The following is a 22,840-nucleotide window of genomic DNA, read 5'->3' as shown; positions in this document are numbered from 1 at the left end:
TAATAGTGAACCGGTAAAGTAAAATCAGAAAATTACAAAGAATGAATTTGCGGAGCAAAGTATAAATGAATAGACAATTGAAAAATGATTTTTGGAGTATGGAATATAGCATGTGGGTTGTTGAGCTTTGAAGAGGTATATGCATTGTCAATTAAATTGAGAGATTAATAAGAATTTATGAAATAGTAACTGTGGATAAATGAATGAGTGTAAATGATGAGATTAATGAGAATTTATGAAATAATAATTGTGGATAAATGAATGAGATTTAAAGTAGGCAAATCAAAGGAATTTAGGAGAATGAGAATGTGTTTTGGAGGTTAGAGAATGTGAGTTAGAAGGTGACACATCAGATTTTATGTGATGTGACAAAAATCGAATTACTTGGCAAACAAAGAGCTTTAGTGTCGATGTGAGGATTTGCGTGTCTAATTAAATGTATTATAATTAAAGCTAATAATAATCTTCTAGTTATTTAAAAAGAGTCCTCCTTCTACCACTTTTAGAAGCAAATTTATAACTTTCAAAGATACTAACTACCAAATAATCACATTTAAAAAAAAAATTATCATACCTTCTTAATTACATTTTTTAACTTTCGAAATACTACAAAATAACATATCAAAAGAAAAATTAAATAATAAAATTCATAATCACTTTTTTGTCAAAACAAACTTTTTAATTGTATGACATCTTTTCTATGTGGACCTATTCACTAACTAAAAGCTTTTGTTGAGTCCAATAAAATTTGGTTCAACGAGTTATTTCCTCTATAATAAATCAAATCTCATTAGACTTCTTTGATTGTAAGAATTTTTTTAATTAATGTATCACAATTATTATAAATAAATTTCTTTTTGGGCCTTAGTAATTTTGAGTCTATGTGCAATAGCCCAAATTACCCAGGCCAATTATTGGTCATGTCATTGTCGGAGTGTCGACAGGTGCCATCACCCTATCTGACGAGACGAAATGCAACCGACATCATCCTATCCGATCATCACAATATCTAATCAATATATATCTTAAAAAAACACATTATCATGATAATCCTATAATACCCCATTTGTACTCATTTTCGCTTTGCTCATCAATTGACACGCTAACCATTTTTTCTATGCTATCCATAGTAGTCTTTTGCTTATCTATCAATCACCTCATCTCAATTATTCAAATTCAAATAAAGTTATTATTTTTTACTTATCACAAGTCTTACTTCACATCTTTTCTTTATCCATCCATCAATATTGCATCCCATAGAAACAATCACACCACCAAATTAAAGAAAACATTAAGAGATAAATTTTTTTCCCCCTTTCAAATTATCACTCACCGTGACTATTTTCCTCCTTCTTCTTTCCATTCTTTCAATGTAAAAAATATAAATAAATAATCCAAACCCGATTTTTAGCCATGGTAATTAATGTGATTTTTTATTTATTAGTTTTAAATGTCTTTATTTTGATTCTACATTTATACTTGACTCAGTTGTATATTATTACAACCCACAGAAAAAAAGATTTCTCCATTCGATTACTTCAAAGATCTAATCAAAGAGAGAAAAGGTTGGAAGTGTGCCATTCGTATTGTTGATGTGGTATGTTCTCAGCAAATATGGCCAATTGAATGTTGAGAAGGTGTTTGTTGATGCTAAGGTCAGGTGAAAATCTTCTTTTGAAGCTTCAAATTGTGTTTTTATTTCAAACAACTTGATGCCGATATTTTTTAAAAAATTGGTCATTTGGAACATGAAAATGTGTATTTTAAAACTGCATGTTAATTAAACTGCATTTCGAACGAAAGACTTATTTTTTGGCTTTGTTCATAGGGTGATAGAATTCATGTTCGTTGTAACATGTCAAAATCAATTTTATACTTCTACAATCACTTTTGTCTCTCAAATTTGAGCCCATCCAAGCGAATACAAAAAAGTGCTTACTGAGGGGGGACAAACCACCAAAGCCTCCAATCTCAGGAGCCATCTTTGCTATTCTACGAACAAGTTCTGAACTAGCATCAATGTCAATGCCTACGTCCTTATATTTAAGACCTTGACCACCAGCTCTAACAACAACCATTCTTTTGTTGTTCACCTTCGACCGTGAAGTTGATAATACGCCGTTATAACCATCGTGATTGCATTGCTTAAACTTTGACTGATTATGGCATGGAATTTGCACTTTCTGAAATTAGGTCTAACTGATGCAACTACAAGATAATGTGGTAGCTCTAGGCAAGTTCCAAACCTCATTGCTAAAGACTAGTGGAATAAGATAGGCAGTGGAGGACCCTAGGTTAGTTATGGAAGGGAAGAGAGAAACAAAGGCAGTGGCGATTGAAAAGATGCACAGTACAAATATTTGTTTAAAAATTTATAAATTGAAATAGAGGTATTACACAATTGTACACCCTCAGTTTTTAAATATGAAGTGGAATAAAGTTATTATAAATACATACAAACAAACAAATATAAATCAAGGAGTTAGAAGAAAAAAAAAAATGCAAGGAAGCGGGTAAAAGGCACATTACTAAGACAATGTAAAATTGAACATTTTTTTCTATAATTGAGTGCAAAAACTTTAAACGTCTTTTTTATGGGTCTTCAGACACTATTAACCTATAAAACATTAATAAGCATTTTTTTTTGTTTTAAGTTATTAATTTTAGCCAAATAAATTATTAATTAATTACTTCAATTTTAGACTATTTTTGTTTCATTTTTCCTTTGAGGATTGAACTTGTAACATTGCTAAACTATACAAAATAGTATCCTTTTAACTTATATAAAATATTAGTCTAATTTAGTCTTACTTTAAAAATGATTATTTATCTTTCAAAATTGATTTATTTTGTCCCCTTTTTACATTGAACTTTGCAAAGCAATATGATGAACCAAAGGGTGGACAACGGGCTGGGTAGGGCGAGTTCGGGACCAAAATCCACAACCGGCTAAAATCGCAACTAAGTAATTTAGATCATATTCCGCTCAATCAAAGATTAGGGTTAAGCAGATCAGGGATAAGACAGAACATGGGTGGGTTTAAACGAGATCGAAAAACACTAAAAACACATAAACAACAAATCCTAACCTTCGTTCGTTTATGCATTCGTGTGTTTGAAGTAGTTGAGATCACACGCAACAAAGAACAAAGAAAAATAGGAAGAACAACGAAAATAAAATATAAGATAATATTGATTGATAAGGAACGAGGAAGACGGATGAGGTGGCTAGGATTTTCTTTAGATGCAAATAACAGTTCTGGGAAATGACTTGTTTATTCCTTGTGAAAGTGCAGCAAATAAATAGAGAAAAGTTATAAAAAGTTACAGCCCACGTTCTAACTAGAATTAAGGAAACAAACTTGACCAAATCAACTAGCAAACAATGCTAAAAACCAGGACACTTATTTGACTAAGCCTTATCATTTCCTCCCTTGAACTAGACTGCATTTACAACTAGTTAACTTCTGGAAAGTCACAAACTCCAACCTTCCTTCTCAGCTCCCGAAATGACTCCAATTTCAGCGGTTTAGTGAGGATGTCTGCTAGCTGATGCCTTGTACCACAAAACTGAAGCTGCACAACTCCATCGTTCACAAGCTCCCTTAAGAAATGGTAGCGCACATTAATGTGCTTGCTCCTGCCATGCATCATCGGGTTCCTCGACAACTTAATTGTTGAGCTATTGTCACAGAAGATGACATTACTTTTACTGCCCTTGTAGCCTATCTTCTTCAACACCCTTTGCATCCATATTGTCTGACAACTACTTCCCGCAGCTGCTACAAGTTCGGCTTCCGTCGTGCTCAACGTTACTATCGGTTGCTTTCGAGAAGACCAAGCTACTGCAACTCCACTAAGCATAAAAACATAACCTAAAGTACTTTTTCTATCCTCCACCGATCCACCATAATCATTATCAGTGAAGCCGATCAATTCCCAATTTCCTTCCTTTTTATAAAGAATGTCAAACTTTGTCGTACCTTGCAAGTAGCGCATAATTCTCTTCGTTGCCGAATAATGAACTTCTGTAGGTCTTGACATATACATGTTCAGTAAGCTAACCGCATACATTAAGTCCGACCTTGTAGCGGTCAAGTACATCAAGCTTTTAATCAGCTGTTTGAAAAATGAACCATCCATTTCAACGCCATTTTCATCTTTGGAGATTTTAAATCCTAGAACCATTGGATTTTCAACAGAATTGATATGCTCCATTCCAAATCTTCTCAACACTTCCATCACATACTTCATTTGACTGATGAATATACCACCATCAAACTGAACTACCTCAATACCAAGAAAACACCTCATCTTACCCAAGTCTGACATATCAAATTCCTTCATCATGGACTCTTTGAATTCAAACATCATTTTTTCATCATCTTCGGTATAAATTAAATCATCAACATACAAGCTAATGATCAAACATTTACCTTGTTTGACTTTGGTAAACAAAGTTTGCTCACTATCCTCCTTCTCAAAACCTTCATTTCTGAAGTATGATTCAATTCGGCTGAACCATGCTCGCAGTGCTTGCTTGAGTCCGTACAAAGCTTTGTGAAGCTTATATACCTTTTGCTCCTCATTCTTTATTTCATAACCCATTGGCTGTTCCACATACACATTCTCAGCTAGCTTCCCTGAAGAAAGGCCGACTTCACGTCCAGCTGAAACAGACACCAACCTCTTTGTGCAGCAAGTGCCAAAATCATTCGAATTGTGTCCATATGAGCTACATGAGCGTATATTTCTTCATAATCAACTTCGTATTCCTGAGCAAACCCTTTGGCGACCAAGCGAGCCTTGTATTTTTCTACTTCTCCAAGCTCATTCAACTTTGTTTTGTACACCCATTTGACACCTATTTTTTTCGCTCCTTTCGACAGCTTCGTGAGATCCCATGTTCCATTCTTCTCAACTGATCTCATTTCTGCATCTATGGCTGCCCTCCATTTCTCCTCCTTTACCGCTTCATCAAATGAAGTAGGATCGGAATGAACAACACGAGCAAACAAGACTAAATGAGTTTGAACCTCTTCCTCTTTATCTGAAAGACCTTCACCAGAGACATAGTCATTCATCCATCCTGGTGCTCTTCTATTTCGGGTTTCTGTCATTGAAAAAGCTGCATTTTATTCTTATTTACCATTAGTTGACTCATCCCTCTCTTCACTTTTCTCATTTTCCCATTCCAAATCAAATGTGTTATCTACTTCAGAGTTCTTATCCCAATTCCATTGCCCGTTTTCTTCAAAGATGACATCCTGACTGATAATAATCCTCTTGGAGGTAGGATTATATAGTCGGTATGCCTTTGATTCTTCACTTACACCAAAAAGGATACAACAACGGCTCTTATCTTCAAGCTTTGTTCGTCGAGCATCCGATACATGAGCATATGCTATACAACCAAAGACTCTCAAGTGCCCGACTGAAGGCTTCATCACACATAAAGCTTCCTCTGGTGTCGTTTCCTTCACCGATGATGTTGGGCATCTATTAAGAACATAGAATGCCCATTTCACCGCCTCTGCCCATAATTTTCTTGGAACATTTTTCTCAACCAATAAGCTCATCGCCATATTCATCACAGTTCTATTCTTTCGCTCGACGACTCCGTTCTGTTAAGGTGTATATGCAGCAATTAATTGCCTCTTGATCCCATTCATTTCACAATATTCCTTGAACTCATCTGATGTGAATTCACCTCCACGATATGTTCTTAGACATGTAATGGACAAACTTGTTTCTTTTTCAACAAGAGATTTAAATAGCTTGAAGGTAGTGAATGAATCTAACTATAAGTAAGAAATACACTCACGCCTTCCTACTATAATCATCAATGAAACAAATGAAATATCTCTTGTTGCCTTTCGGAAACGTAGAAATTGGGCCACAAATATCAGTGTGAACCAGGTCCAACTTTGCTGATGCTCTCCATGTACTTCTCCTTGGAATTACATCTCGATGTTGCTGCCCTTTCAAGCAACCAGTGCACACAATTTCACCCTTATAAAAACTTGGCAAACCTCTCACCATGCCTCTTGTTTGCAAAGTCTTCAACCCTTTGTAGCTGAAATAACCGAATTTTCGGTGCCAAAGGAGAGCCATGTCTTCAGTGGTTGCTTGGAAATATTCTTCCTTGCTTTCCCTTTTGACTGATTGAGTGCTCGATAACAACACAAACATTCGATTTGCTGCAATGCTAGCTTGGAATAACAAACCCTTTGTGCGGTGATAGATGCGATTTGCTGCCCAACACTAAGAAGATTATTTTTCACACCAGGCACATAATACACATCCTGTACAAGGTGATTCACTCTTTTTATAATCAATCGCACACTTCCTTTTCCAACAACATTCATGCTTGCATAATTCCCCAATCTAACCACATTTTTGAACTCTTCTCTTAACTCACAGAAGAATGATGAATCACCACACATGTGATTGCTGCACCCAAAGTCAATATACTATGCAACATCTCGATCGCCTCCAAGCGTGTCAACATACGGCATTAGCACCATTTCTTCTGATTCCTCCAAATCTGCATAATTTGCTTGGCACTCGTATTGGAAGTGTCCAAGCTTATGACACTTGTAACACTCAATTGTTTCCTTATTCCATGGTTGGCTACCCCTGCCTTTGCCTTGTCCCCGACCTCTTCGGAAAGCAGCTCTTCCTCATCCTCTTCTACCATAGCTCTCTTCATGAGTTACCTTCAAAGCATGTTCATCTTCTCCACTTACTTTGAACTTTTGCTCATGAACAAGCAGAGAACTTTGCAAGGCATCCACAGATAGTTGGTCCATGTCCTTGGCTTCCTTAATGGAACAAACAATATAGTTCCACTTATCAGTGGGGGTTCTCAAAATCTTATCAACGATATTGACATCATTCATATCTTCCCCATAATTGCTCATGTCGTTTGCAACCGTCATTACTCGAATAAAGTAATCAGTGATTGATTCACCTTGCTTCATTGTTAAGAGCTCAAAGTCCTGGTGTAGATGATTGAGTTGAGCTCTTTTCACTCGAGCATTGCCTTGGTGCTTCAACTTCATGGAATCCCAGAGTTGTTTAGATGTCTCCTTCTATGTAAATGTCTTTAGAATTGACTTGTCAAGTGACTGAAACAAGTAATTCTTAGCCTTCAAATCCTTCAGCGTCATCTCCTCCATGTTCTTTATTTGTGATGCTGTCATCCCATCCATATTTTTCGGCTCTGTGTAGCCTGATTCGACAGCAATCCAATACTCCTTGGATCAAAGGAGATTTTCCACGACCATGCTCCAATGATCGTAGTCGTTGTCGAACTTCAGAATGGAGGATGTTGCAAAGTTTGCTTCTGAACCCATCTCTCAAGTCACTGCTCTGATACCAGATTGTTAGATGCAAATAACAGTTCTGGGAAATGACTTGTTTATTCCTTGTTAAAGTGCAACAAATAAATAGAGAAATGTTGTAACAAGTTACAACCTATGTTTTAACTAGAATTAAGGAAACAAACTTGACTACAAACTTGACCAAATCAACTAACAAACAATGCTGAAAACCAGGACACTTATTTGACTAAGCCTTATCATTTTCATAGTTTGGTTCGGGGATGGTGGTGAGTGATGAAAGATTTTTTCTTTTGGGTTGAAGGAGGAGGCTTATTGAGGAGTGGAATGATGAATTAGTAAACAAATGATGATATTAGGGTTTCATTCACGCTAATTTTTCTTTTACAAACTTGGATTGAGTTGGGTTGGTAGTATAGACCAATATGTTTTTAATCCTAACCTAGCCCAGTATAATTTTTTTAAGTTTTTCAAGGATGATATTAACCTATTAATAATAATAATAGTAGAAATAATAATAATGTGTATATGCGGGAGGGTCGGTTTCTGTTGGGCCCAAAACAATCACCCCCATTTGCCCAATACAAACTGTTTGGACCCTCAAATTTGGTCTGCTTTACCCATATGACCCGTTAATACCATCCCTGTGCGGTTTTTTGGGCGGGCCGATTATATGGTCCAACCCTAATGGAGGGGGGGAAAAGAGAAACATAGATAATTGTGATTTAAAAGATGCATGGTACAGATTTTTGTTTAAAATTTCATGAATTGAAATAGAGGTATTACCCAATAGTACATGCACAATTTCTAAATCTAAAGTGGAATAATGTGACTATAAATACATACAAAACTATACAAAAATTTGTTCAATTTTTCCTTTGAGTATTGAACTTGTAATAATGCAAAACTATACAAAATAGTATCCTTTTAACTTATATAAAACATTAGTCTAATTTAGTCTCACTTTAAAAATGATTATTTATCTTTCAAAATTGATTTATTTATCTCATTTTTACATTGAGCTTTGCAAAGCAATATGATGAACCGTGATACATCAACAACACAAGACTTATGCTTTAAATTCACAAATAAAATATTATGTTCTTCCAAAAATATGATTCACTTCAACAATCAACATGCATAGAAAACATATTTAAAATTAGAATTCGGATTACTAACATTAGATGCTCTATAATTAAAATTAAATTTTACCTTGATAGTAAAAAAGTATTGTGAATACCATAATATCTTTCTTCAGGAATAAAAGAAATCTCATAGATCAAACTAGAAGATCCAAGATTAAAAACTATATCAACTTACTATTGTCATTATCATATATCTAATTCTATTCGGAAAAATTATTTCTTCTCCAAAGACATATTCAAAAAACATAAAAAAAACATACATCGATTGAAAAAACAATAACATGTTAAACATAACTCTAATCAGAAGCCCTAAAAAAGAAAACCTAAATGGTAAAAGTAGAAAACCAAAACACATAAACCCTAAATCTTAAACCAAAACACATAAACCCAAAGTCTTAAGCCAAAACCCTTATACCCTAAGTAATAAGACACCATAACCCTAACATTTCAAACATTTGGTTCGTTATGTTGCTCCTAATGATCATCCTCCTACGGTACCAGCCCAGCCATCCTTTGTTCCTGTTTCTTCATCCTCATCCTCATCGTCTGAAGATTCATCCTCCATCGTGTGACTCTATGTTGTTTTACTGCTTTTTGTTGTTAAATTCATTCAGGGGGAGTCAGATTATGAACTATTTTGTCATACATTGTTTAATGTTTTGGTATTATGGTTAAGTTGTTAGAACCCTTGAATCAATTATGTCTTAGTTTAATGAAAGTTCTATTTACCTCAATGTGGCATAATCTCAAAATTGCTTTTAATTTGAATGTTAACAGGGAAAAAATTTCAAAACTATTACTTGTATGATTGAGGGTGAGCTTAATTATTTATTCCTTACATATTACAAAAATCATAATCTAAAGAATTTTGTCATCATCAAAAAGGGGGAGATTGTTGAGACAAAATCTCTCTCAAATGGTTTTAATGATAACAAAATCATTTAAAAGATTATGATTGTGATTAATGACTAATATGTGCTTTTGAGTGAATTCATATAAGCAAATAGGTTATTAATCATTAAGACAAAAAGGAGAAAAATCTGATTCTAATCTAGAGGGTTCGAATACGAGAAGATGACCTCCTAAAGAGGATGAAGCTTCAAAGCTGCAAAATACTCATCCTCACTGAAACAAATGTTTTTTATTCATTAAGAAAAGACAAATCAGTATTAAAGAATGAATAAATAAAGCATTTGAAATAAAGAAGTCAGATGACATATTGAATAGGTACGATGACGAATTATACTAGGTTAGAGGATATGGGCTATGGTCAACATCATTGAAAGCAACCCAACATCATTGAAAGCGACCCAACATATATCTTTCACATGCTGAAAATGACCCAGCATCAACCTACAAAAAGGTAGTAGATAACAAGACAAAGATGTAGTCCTTACATGTCTTGAAGAAAGGAAAAAGAAAAGGACAACACGTGACCAAGTTCCTAGAAGTTATGAATCTCGTGCAAAAGGATGGACTGAATCAGTCCAACGACAGCTGGATGACAATCCCGTAAATATGAGGAAAGACCTTGGACTTTTTGATTGAAGACCCCAACGGTCATAAAGTATTTGTCACTTGGAAAGGGCGCCTCAAAGTCGCTATAAAAGGCAGTATGCTCTTCATCGTCAACATACAACAACATTGCATAAAAAGATCAAGAATCTTAAAGCTATCTAAAGCAATTTCCATCACCTCTTTATACTTTCTATAATCCTTCACTAGATCTTTGAAATATCTTTTTTAGAAAGTGTTTAAGAAAAGAGAGACAATCATACTCATATCACTTTGTAATTTCCACGTGAGTTACACTTGGAAATAGTTGGAACTTGTTAGAAACAAGATTGTAAGCTTGGTGAGGCTAAAGAATACACAAAGTGTAATCAACCTCTATGAGAGTTTAATCAGTTTGATCATTAGTAAAATCTCACAAGTGTATGAGGACTAGACGTAACCTTCATTGGGTGAACCAGTATAAAAGTTTGTGTGTCATTCTCTACATTTTCTCTTTCTTTTACTCAGCACAAATTTATAGGTTTAAATTATCATCCTCTCAGAGAGGATAGATATCATTTCAAAACACGTGAGAAACTTTTTAAAACAACAAAATTCATACTCAACCCCCGCCCCTTCTAGTGATATTTTAGCTACAACATAAAAGACTTAACCTCTTTAACAATAATGTGTTGATATGTGACTCCAACCCATCAATCCATCTAGTTTGTCTGATTACAAATCTTCGAAATGAAAAATAAAAATACATTTTAGTCAAATATGTTGCTTGAAAAAAAAAAAGTCACTAATTTTGGAAAGAAAAAAAGATTAAAAAAAAAGTCAGTAAAAAACAAAGGGTAAGTTATGTTAACATGAAATCAAGACGATTAACGATGTAAGAACAAGAGACACAGAGAGAACTGAACGAAACGAGAGACACAAAGAAAACTAAATGGAACGCGAGAAGGGAGAACCTGAGAGCTTGGGTTCGCTCTGAAAGTAGAACGACAATAACAAAGAGAGAAAACGAGTATTTTTGGGGTTTTTGGGTTCACCTGCCCAAATGTATATTTTGTGCCTCGAATCAGTTGGTTTTGGTCGGGCTTGCACTTGTCCAATGCTACCTACTTAGTCTTGCACAAGTTTAGAGACAATTGACACAAAGACACACAAACACATACATAAACATTAGCAATAGTTGTTGCTGCTCGTTTAATTTGTGGTTTCAAAAGATACACAAAAGTGAAAAAGAACTTAAGGAAAAAAAGACAAATTTTCAACTTCACTACTACACTCTTTTTACTCACAACCTCATAGAACACAAACCACTCAACAAGAGTAGAGAAGCAATCGATTGTTCTGCTACTGCTTAAAAAAAGTCATATCCCATAACAAAAATTGGAATTCGGAGAAATTCAACGTAACCATAAAACCGAAACACAAAAAAATCAGATTTTTAAAATTAAACTAATGCCACAATTATATTCTAGTTGCAATCAGAAATATGACACGCACTGTAAAATATATTATGTTTATAACTTGCAATTATGTAAAAGATACATAGAACAATATAAAATGCAAGGTTATAACTTATAATAGTTCTCATCCAGACAAGTAACATACATAGTTAGCAAAAAAAGAACTAAGAAAATTAGAATTTCTTAAAAACAGAAAACCAAGCAAAAACATTGTAGCAATTTTGTGATTACATAAGAGCACATCAACTAAAAATGAAAAGAAAAATCTCCAACATAGGATTACATTAAATTTAATGTCCCTGATGATCATTATGGATTACATTAGAACCAAAACCAAAATAATTTTCACTAACAACTCAGCTACTTGCAAATCAACAAAATTGTTGCTAGTTCCATAACTAACATTTATGTACGGAAAACTATTAAGGTCCCAGATAGATAAACCAACGTGAAATATAATTTTTCAATATCTCGACCTGGAGTTTTCCATGAAAGTCTTAAATAGTACAACATGATTAAACTTAAACTGAATTAACTGTAGGTCACACCCTTTCCACTTATAACTTCGCCTATGCGGTAGTAGGCTTTCGCTGTATCACCTCTGTTTTCAAGAATGCCATTAGCTGCCTCTGGACTAACTACAAGGACCATCCCGATGCCCATATTAAAAGTTCGCATCATCTCTGAGTCTTCTATCTTTCCAGCCTAATGTGAGAGATTATCAGTACTGTGCACTTTTGTTTCCAAAATATTTGAAGATCAAATAAAAATGTATATTATTGTTGATCAAATTAAAATTTTATGAATTACCTCCTGAAGCCATTTAAACACTGTAGGAATTTCCCACGAACCTTCATATATAAGAGCACCAAGACCATCTGGAAAAACTCGTGGTATATTATCTGTGAAACCACCACCGGTGATGTGGGCAATTCCCTTTACCCCTCCCTTGCTGACTATGTCAAGTACCTGTTTCAAGAAGAGAAGTTGTCGTCAAGATAAAAAGGGGAGGGAGTTTAAAAATAGGCATTAAATAATGTGAAAATGATAAATAACCTGCTTAACATAGATAGTCGTTGGGGACATCAAAGCTTCTGCGATTGTAATATTACCACCTGGAAGTTTATCTTTCAAGGAAAGCCCACTTTGGGCAAGAACTCTGTCAAAATATTAATATTAGTACATTTGTCCAAAACTGATAGTTTTATAAAATCTGATAGATTACAGACTAGAAAGCCAACCTTCTTACAAGTGAGAAGCCATTAGAATGAACTCCACTGGATGGCAGACCAATAATAATGTCACCAACGGTAATGTTCTTCCCATTAATTACATTCTCCTTCTTTACAATGCCAACGGCACAGCCACTAAGATCATACTCGCCTTCTTTATATAGACCAGGCATCTCTGCAGTCTGGGAGTGTACATAATTAATTAAATACAAGAGGAGATACGTACAAAATAAAATTCAACATTCATCCACATTTAAATTAACAGGAAGCTAATCTTATGTTAAAGGAAATTGCATTTTTTAGTAGAGAGTGACAGTTATATGCTTGTGTGCTAAATCTATTTGGTGACAATGTGAGATTGTAATAATCTAAGGTTGTTCGAATAAAATTTCAATTAGAATAAATCTAGATTCAATAATCCATACATCATTTAAACCTGGAAAAGATGACTGGTGGTCATAAAAAGTTATGACATGTTGGGAACATGCAATAAAGTACTACCAAGCAATTGAACAGGTATTGTCCAAATATCTAATAAGTAATATGCAATAAAACAAGAAGCATCTTGGTTAAAAGAAACAAGAACCTGGATTTGCCAGAGACTAAGGCTTAGCAAAACAACACTACAGGGCATACAATTATATACTGAGATTAAAAAAACCACACATATTTCAATACCTCTCCACCTAAAAGAGCGCAATCAGATTGCTTACAACCATCAACAATTCCCTTTATAACCTGAAGAGGAGGAAATTAAATAAAGAATAAGCATATCTACGACACAACAAAACTTCAGACCAAACATGACTTTCTTTTTGAAGAATCAAACCAAACAAGATAAAAGCACATCTTACCTGTTCAGCAACATCCACATCAAGGTGACCAGTAGCAAAGTAATCCAGGAAAAACAATGGCTTTGCCCCTGAAGTAACAATGTCATTGACGCTCATCGCAACCTAAACAGAAAATAACAGTCAAAACTCAAACCCTAGGTTACAGAAACACAGTTCCAAAATAAAAAATCAGTATTTGAAATTTTTTACCAGATCAATTCCAATAGTATCGTGAATGCCAGATTCAAAGGCAAGCATCAACTTTGTCCCAACACCATCAGTACCGGCAACGAGATACGAATCACCTACTCAAGACAAGCCAAATTAATATATCAAATAAAAAGAAAATAAACAAACAAAAGTGATTTTGAATGAATTGATTTAGGTTAAAATAATGGAATGTAAAGTGACTTATGTTTAAACAAATTCAACAACTAGTGAGTTGAACAATTATCTAAAAATCAATTTGAGACAAAAGCTATGAATCTTAGCATCAAGTTGGAATTAATTCTAGATGCAAAATTAATTTTTACACTGCTACATGTCAAAATCAATTTTATACTTCTACAATCACTTTGGTCTCTCAAATTTGAACCCATCCAAGCGAATACAAAAATGTGCTTACCGAGGGGGAATAAACCACCAAAGCCTCCAATCCCGGGAGCCATCTTTGCTATTCTACGAACAAGTTCTGAACCAGCGTCAATATCAACACCGGCATCCTTATACGTAAGACCTTGACCACCAGCTCTAACAGCAACCATTCTTTTATCGTTCACCTTCGACCGTGAAGTTGATAATACGCCATTGTAACCATCGATTGCATTGCTTAAACTTTGGCTGATTACGGCATTGCATTTGCACTTTCCGAAATTAGGTCTAACTGATGCTACTGCAAGATAATGTGGTATTTCTGTGCAAGCTCCAAAATTCATTGCTAAAGACTGGTGGAATAACTGTAAATATACGAAGAGAAGACCCTAGGTTAGTTATGGAGGGGAATAAGAGAGAAACAGAGGCAGTGCTAAAAATCACAAATATGATAATATAAAAGCTAAAAGAAGCAAAAATTAAATGCCAGGTCTTGTGCTCCATCCAAATTATTTTCCGGCATGTGATTTTCAAAAAAACTACAAATACATCATAACAAAGCTGGTTCTACATGAAAATTTGACAAAGTGCAGCTCAAACAAACTAATAAAACATAGTCAATAAATTGAAGAATTACTTAAAGAGAAATCAAGAGAAGGAATTGAAGAATCGAGATTAGTGAAACAAATAAAACATTGTCAATAACATCGAAGCAACCTGCAACAACGAAGACAAGAAGGCCGAGCCGTGACGGTGGCGAACAACAATGAAGTCCAAATCAATGGTGAAGGAAATGAGAATCGACCGTGACGGTGGTCGGAAACAAACGAACGGAGGAGAAAATTGACATTTGATTTAGGGCTCCAAGGGTAAACTGCAATTAAGTCCAGATTGTGAAAAAATGAAAACAAAAAATGGGCCATGAAGCCCTTCGGCCTAGGTCCACAAAAAACTAAAAAACAGTTGGGTTGGGGGTTTAAAAAAACATACTTAGGGGCTTAAAATTTGGGGTTTAGTAAGGAGTTTAATGAAAATTTTATCCTATACCCCTCACATTTAATCTTTACCCCCACAAATATTAAAAAATAATTATTTTATTCTGGTATAAATCTTAAAATTTGTAATTTTTCATCATTCTATCATTTGACATTTTCAGTAAAAAGTGAGTGATTTTTCAGTAAAAAGTGAGTGAATCTTATGGTAAAGAAGTTACACTCTTGAAAACTTGCAAAAAGTTTTTCGGTTCATATGTCGTTTTCGAATTTTTTTTTCAAATTTTTCGAATAAACTTGATGCAAACATTTCCAGAGTACAACACACTACCGGAATACTTTTTTTAAGTTTTCCAGTAGTTATCGGAAAACTTGAAAAATAAGTTCTCTGAATTTTTATTTTTAATTTATTTAATTATGATATTTTTAACTAATTAGATGTGATTTTTTTTTTCAATGGGTGTTGGTGCACGAGGAAGAGATGACAAAATAATACGAACATCATGTGACGCTGATACTTCATCATCCATGATGGATCCTTCAAAGAGGATTCGACCGACAACATCCATGAGGAGACGACGGATGATAGTGGAAGATGATGACGAGGGAGAACATGATCATTTGTTTATCCCAGAGGCAGATATTATTGTACATTAGTAGGAGGAGCCTCCTAAAGTACATCAGAATGAGGAGGTTGTAGTACATGAGGGGGAGCATATGCAGGAGGGACTTGGTGAGCTGACACGGTATCATATAGGACCATATAATTTGTCTGTCCTTACACAATATCGACACCTTGTTTCTGCTAGATTGTGGTTTAATCAGGTATGTTAAGTTAATTATTATTTATGTTGCATTAGAAATATTTAAATTGATTACTATTGTTGTTCTATATCTAATTGTAATGTTATATATTTTCTTTTTATACAAGAGCGACCAATGCTTAAAATTTTTGCTCACGAAAAGAAACTACAACAAAATTGGGTGAATTTGTCGGGATTGGCCTCATTACAACTGGGTAGTTTGAAGATGATTGACAACAACAACATAATTTCTGCATTTTGGAAAGATGGCATTATGAGACTTCGTCATTTTCACATGTCATTTGGTGAAATGATGATTATTTTGGATGATGTTGTCAATCTTTTGGGCATTCATATTAAGGGTGAGTTCTACAGTCCACCACCTTATGTAGATAAAGTAATGACAAGTAACCTTGCCATAATTTTATTAGGAGTGCTTGCAGAAGAGATTTGGGAGGAGACTAGAAAGACCAGAAGTGCGCACTATAGATTGGATTGGTTGAAAGAGGTATTTAGAAGACAATTTGCAGCATAGAGATTTGATTGTGTTTCTAGAGCGTACATGTTGAATTTGGTAGGGAGTACTATTTTCGCATATAAGAGTCATACACTAGTTAATGCGAAGTACCTTTCTCTATTTAGAAATTTAGATAGTACATGTAGATACACTTGGGCTACTATTGCACTCGTAGTCCTTTATGACTACATCTCAGATGTCTGTTGTTACGACACCAAACTATTAGGTGGATATATGTCACTACTAGAAGTATTAAATATTTATAATTATTGTATTTATGTTTAACTATTAATTTTTATGTTTATCATTAATTTATTTATTTTTAATTATTATTTTTTATGTTTATCATTAATTTATTTATGGCTTAATTGCAGTTTTAGTCCCCCTATTTTAGTTGAATCGCGAAAGTAGTCCCTCCATTTTGTTTCTCCCAAGTTTTGGTCCCCCAAACAGAATTTTAGTTCAAAACTTGATGAAATTTTAGTTTTTAAAGCCGTACTACACCATTTATGATCATATATTTCAAGTACAATTGTTGTAAATGAGATCTTGAGGCATTGTGTGACTTAAATAAATGCAAAAAAAATGAAATTTCATCAAGTTTTGGACCAAAATTCTGCTTGGGGGACCAAAACTGGGGAAAAACAAAATGGGAGGACTACTTTCGCGATTCAGTAAAAATAAGGGGATCAAAATTGCAATTAAGCCTTTATTTATTTTTATTTGCAACAGTATTGGATTTATGAATATTTTTTAAATATTTGTAAACGAGGTGACTATGGTGTTGACGTTCAATGCATTGCCTGAATGAATAGATCGAGCTATAAACAAGGTATACACAAGATCCCTGAGTACAAACATATGATTGATGCACTAAAACCTACTAAAGTCATATGGAGATCATTGGAGAATCATAGAGATGTCATTCCCTTTCATCATATCATGTTATACATCGGCCACCTCCGACTATGCAACACAGTAGTTGCATATTTTCCATATAGGTGTTTGAGACAGTTTGGATATGTTCAACATATTCCACCACCACCACCTTCAGATCTTTCTAGATTATCAGATGTAGATGTGGAATAGATGAGATATGTGAGCCCTTTCACCAAGATGCATCACACATTACATTCAGCTACATATTCATTTGAGTGTCATGAAGATATTTGGAGTGGTTCTATCGGGTATTTCATCCACCATTAGTGCGACCAGATGGTGTACCTCAGGTCCTAGATTTTAGTGTCCCGACCACTGCTATAGATGCTTCTATTTCACAACCATCTATCTTACAGCAAGTCGGTGATCTTATACATCAGGGGTTGAATGCACATGAAGCTAATCCAAATGACGATATGTATAGTTACTTTTTTAGAGCTTTATATTCAACGCGACATAACTTTATATTATTTGTGATGAACTATAACTAAAATGAACTAAAATGAACTAATAACAAGTGATTTTATATAAGTTTTAAAGTATTATAGTCCATACAAAATTAATCTTTATCTAATGACATGCATATATGCATTCTTTAAGTGGATTATTTGTAACACGTGACATATGGACTAATATATACATTCACTGTTATAGATGTTCTATATATGCTATTGCCCAAGAAGTTGCCTCATCGGTGCGATATTGCTTCCAAACCCGGTGCAATGTCTGGCATTGGAAATTAATATTTCATCTTTAACTGCAAAATAGATTGAAATAATAAATAATTTGATTATTTAAAAAATTAAGTATTACTTAAGAAAATAATATAATTTTACCAGAACCCAGTAACTTGCGTCGACAAAACCAATACATATGATACAATCATTTTTTGTCGATCATAAATGTGAACCCCTCATAGGAAAGAAAATCATAGAAAATGTCTGACCAAATGTGACGAGAATAATATTATATATTGTCGTTATCACGTAACCCATATTATGTATGAACATCCATTTAAACCTAAGATTTTTATCTTCAACAAATATCTTACTTCTCTAATGTGTCTTAGGAACACTCTATCATATGAACTTATATGAGAAGCAATCTCATGGTCCAAACTATGGCGGACCAAAGACCAAGACTTCTCACTATGTCCAAGAAATGATGCAATAACGCGATAGCCACAATTTCCATTTGCTATCACATTAAATATGTCATCAATGTATGGTTGAATAACATCAGTAAATTGTGTCAAGAACAAATTTATTGAGGATTGAGATGGTTTCTTTGATGAAAGAGAATGTATCTTCTTTAATGATTAAGATGGTTAGCAACCAGGATCTTCACACTATATTGCATTAACATGCTCAAAGTAAGAAGGGTCTCGATATACATCATATTCATTTGACTTCTTACATGTACTCTTCTTCACCCGTCCTTTGGTTTTAACTTTTTCAGGTGGGGAATGTTGAGACAAAATCCCAAATTAATATTTTGATGATAACTAAACAAAAGTTAATTAAGACTTATAATTATAATTCTGAGTGTTTTGGTATTTAACATGTGTGTTTGAGTGTGTTAATCAAAGATAGGTACTAAGCATTTCAAATCAGATCATATTAAAATGAAGCTAGCTCATTCAGATAAACGTAGAACGTTCTTAACATAGCCTTTTATAAAACGAAGAACGATCTTCACAGTTCCAAAATTACAAAAATGATCAGATTCTTGAAGAAAATATAAGATCCATTAGTTACAATTTGTTTCAGGATGTCTCCAGAAATATACAAGGATCATTTCAGTATAAGAATCACTCCAAATGACAAAGGCAAAAGCTATGCTTCATAATTCATAAAGCAAGAACATTCTCAAAGTTGAGCAAGCTTCAAGTACAAAACTGACAGAACACCTTAGATATACATTTGTGCAGCTTGCACATGTGATACAAAGCCTGGATCACTTCAAACAGCTGTCAAGCAAAGATTAAAACTCAGCACACCTCAAAGTAGAAACAAAGATCATTTTTGGTTTACAAGAACATTCCTGGTTTAAGCAAAACCATTCTTACTTTATGGGTGATCTTATCCACTTACTGACACATAACAACTGGACCATTCCCAACGGCCAAATGAGTTGTCATAAGCCTTCTTGAAGTCTATAAAAGAAGCCTCAAGGATGAAGGATAGATCATAACTTCAAGTGCAAAATAATACATCACTCATACAATTATATTCGAAATCTCTTGAGCTTCTCAATCACTTCGAAGATTCAGTTATGTTCTTAACTTGATATTAGTATAAGTTTTAATGAGTTCTAAATCCTAGAATCTATTCTCAAACACGAGTTGAGCGTACTCAAATTCTCTCAATCTCTTTAAATAATCACTTTTTAACTCAAGACTATATTGTTGAAATAGTTTGAGTAATTTGTAAAAATCCTTTTGTGTTTAAAAGGTAATGTGTAAAAAATCCTTTTTGAAGAATGAAAGGTAACCTGTGGAAATCCTTTCTAGGTAGAAAGGTAGTGTTTTGTAACAAATCAATATTGATCTGTAAAAGCTATGTAAAAACCAAGAACATTCTTGCCTTGAGCACTTACCTTGATCTATCCTTCATTAGATTGCATCATGTACCTTACATTATAAGGCTTCTAGCATATTGACCATAGTTGACTTTGAATGTTGACTTCTTTTTGAGCTTGCAACTTGACCACTTACCTTGATCTTTGTCTTCACCAAAAACATAAGTATTTTACATGAAAATCTTTGAATGGTAAAAAAAAGTGAATTTGAGTTGGTAAAATAGTAAAAAAGAATCAATGGTATATTTGGCATTTTTAAAAATTTGTGGGGGTATAGGGTAATTTTTTCGAGTTTAATAAGGAGACTTTGTGATTTAGGACTTTTTTGACAACTTTAGTAGAAGCAAAGCAGATGAAAATATAACCGGCAAAGGGTTCTTATTTATAGCTCAATTAAAAATTTTAAAATCCCAATATTTATTTATTCGTTGTAATAATTGTAAAAAAATTATTCTTCTAATGAAATATAGATTTAATTTATATATATTTTTAACGAAGTAAAACAGTTATATCATAAAATATTTGATACTAATTAAAATCATAAAATATTGTGGTAAATTTATTTTTGTACAAAAAAAAGCATTAAATTAAAGAAATATTTAATCTATATAAATTTTCAGAATTTATTTTAAATTCATGTGAAAAAAAATTATATTTACCGGTCATTGTAAAATTATTGGGAAAATAATTTTAAAATGTTTTAAAATTTAGGATTTTTTGAATTTTTTTTTAAATATTTTAAAAAAATTCCTCTAAAAAATTTAGAATATTTAATTTGGGAAGAATTATAATCAATTTTGTAACTGCAGTGAAAGTATGAAACTAAAAAATAAATTTTGAGATTTTTTTATGAACTTTTTATTAAATTGTAAATATATCAATAAAAAAGAAAATTCAAAAATATATGTTAATGTTTTAGTAAATACTAAAACTATTTGCATGATAATTTTTTTATAAAATAAAAAATTGAAGTTTTATAGAAAGTAAAAATATATTTAATCGTAAAATGTTTTTAAAATGGTTTATCTTTTTGAAAGGTTTTTATTTCTAATTATTTAAATATGATATGATATCCTTCATTTTGGTAACTTCAATATATTTTGCTAATAATAAATATACCAATACTTGATTATGATAATTTTGTAAAAATATTATTTTCTCTTTTTCATTTATATATATATATATATAGTTAACAATAAATATATCAATACTTGATAATACATGTAAAATGATCAAATGAATCGATCAATATTTCATATTCAATGTTCCAAAAAAAATTATCTTCTGTAAAAAGAACTTAAAAAAAGAGTAGAGAAAAAGCGGAGAACTTAAGGTTTATATGTTATTAATTAATGTTAATACATTGCTAACAAAATCTAAAGATACTGACATTTAATAACGTGTCTATTAGTGTTCTAGCATTATTGAAGGTGATTGCAATAAAATTTTGCTCTCTTTAAAGTTTAGAATTTAATATGAAATGCTTGTCGTAATGTCTTTGCTAGCGAGCTGTGGAATAGTAAAAAAAAGTTGTAGATGTTTCAATCTAACATTTATCTTGTGAGGTGGGTATTGAGGATATTGTCTATCTATTTTTCTCATGTGAGACCTCGATTCGTTGTTAGGAGCTGTCCGAAGTGTTGCAACAGGTAGACCTAACTGATAAACATTTGATAGAAACAAAGACTATTTTAAAATATTAATAAAATAAGATACGTGTTTAAAATATTTTGTATTGTTTTTTATTATTGGCAGGGAAATTGAGAAAACAACTTGGACTTTTTATTTAATGTGTTACAGTGATAAAACAAACTATAGCCATTCAAAATAATTTAATGTCTACTCTTTTGTATATGCTACATTCCTAAATATTCTAGGTGCAACAATTTCTATCAAATTCTTATTCACAATACCTTTTTCTATCAAATAGTACAAAATAATGTTTACAAACTTGGTCAACTTAAAATTTGATTCTTCTTTTAACTCTACACTTAAGGAAGATGATGAAGCATGAAGACACACAATGACACAATTAAAAATTTGATAAAAACCCTTACCAATCCACCAAGTAAAAGTAATTTAGTTGCCCCTTTCTAGTGTGAAATTGGCACCAACATATCAAGTGACCTCCTAATAACATAGCAAATGTTTGGCATAGAGAATCCTGCTAACATAGCAACCAAGTTGATCTTATGCATGACTACTAAGAATAAGTTTAAATGCTTCCGTTGAAATTAATATTTGGTAGAATTAGGATTTCTGCACCATAAGTAATATAATGACATATAAAATCTTCAGTTATAGGAAGAGGTTTTTAACTTTGAATCGACCAAATTTGTATAGGTAGCGGATTTCTAGTCCAATTTGTATCCTTTAGTTCTACATCGACAAAGTTTACACATTAGACTATATCAACAAAAATTATAGGCATGAGTTTCATCCTCTTTAAAATGAAGAATATCGATCATCGTATTCAAGTCCAACCACTAGATCTAATGGTAGTATGTGAAGACATATTAAGAGTAGACCAAATATAAATATAATATATAACGAGATGATGTAACTCTATAAAAATAATGTAGTTATTATTGAAATGAGGCACATAATAGAAACAATTCTCTCTATAAAGAATGAATGTGTTAATTTCAATGTTTAAGGCAAGTGAAATGTCTTAATTATGTCAAACGACTTTACTATTTAAAAAAAAAAAAAAAAAAAAATGAGTCAGTTGCTCCTTCAAAAAAGACTTCATTAAAATAAAATGTAAATCATTTTTGTTAAACACAACTTTGATTAAACTAATATATATATATATATATATATATATATATATATATATGCATGTTTTTATTTCCAATGTTCCTGCAAAGAAAACGCACTAATGACTATGATT

The 22,840-nt window shown here is 32.9% G+C and overlaps 2 protein-coding genes across 2 annotated transcripts; both read right to left on the bottom strand.

Moving 5' to 3' along the window:
* Positions 1-6,062: 6,062 nt before the first annotated feature.
* LOC101493261 (uncharacterized) lies at positions 6,063-7,064 on the bottom strand. Its single transcript, XM_073363509.1, has 3 exons — positions 6,750-7,064; positions 6,525-6,706; positions 6,063-6,453 (listed from the first exon to the last, which is right to left on the bottom strand). Exons 1-3 carry the CDS (start codon positions 7,062-7,064, stop codon positions 6,063-6,065), a joined length of 888 nt encoding a protein of 295 aa, XP_073219610.1.
* Positions 7,065-11,713: 4,649 nt separating this feature from the next.
* On the bottom strand, positions 11,714-14,992 carry LOC101504000 (phosphoribosylformylglycinamidine cyclo-ligase, chloroplastic/mitochondrial-like). The gene is made up of 9 exons (XM_004509813.4): positions 14,834-14,992; positions 14,151-14,481; positions 13,736-13,830; positions 13,547-13,648; positions 13,371-13,430; positions 12,702-12,874; positions 12,517-12,619; positions 12,271-12,429; positions 11,714-12,165 (listed from the first exon to the last, which is right to left on the bottom strand). Exons 2-9 carry the CDS (start codon positions 14,458-14,460, stop codon positions 11,992-11,994), a joined length of 1,176 nt encoding a protein of 391 aa, XP_004509870.1. The 5' UTR covers positions 14,461-14,481; positions 14,834-14,992; the 3' UTR covers positions 11,714-11,991.
* Between the last annotated feature and the right edge of the window lie 7,848 nt (positions 14,993-22,840).

Source organism: Cicer arietinum, chromosome 7, assembly GCF_000331145.2.
Source record: "Cicer arietinum cultivar CDC Frontier isolate Library 1 chromosome 7, Cicar.CDCFrontier_v2.0, whole genome shotgun sequence".
NCBI lineage: Eukaryota > Viridiplantae > Streptophyta > Magnoliopsida > Fabales > Fabaceae > Cicer > Cicer arietinum.
This window is presented reverse-complemented; position numbering and strand designations above follow the sequence as displayed.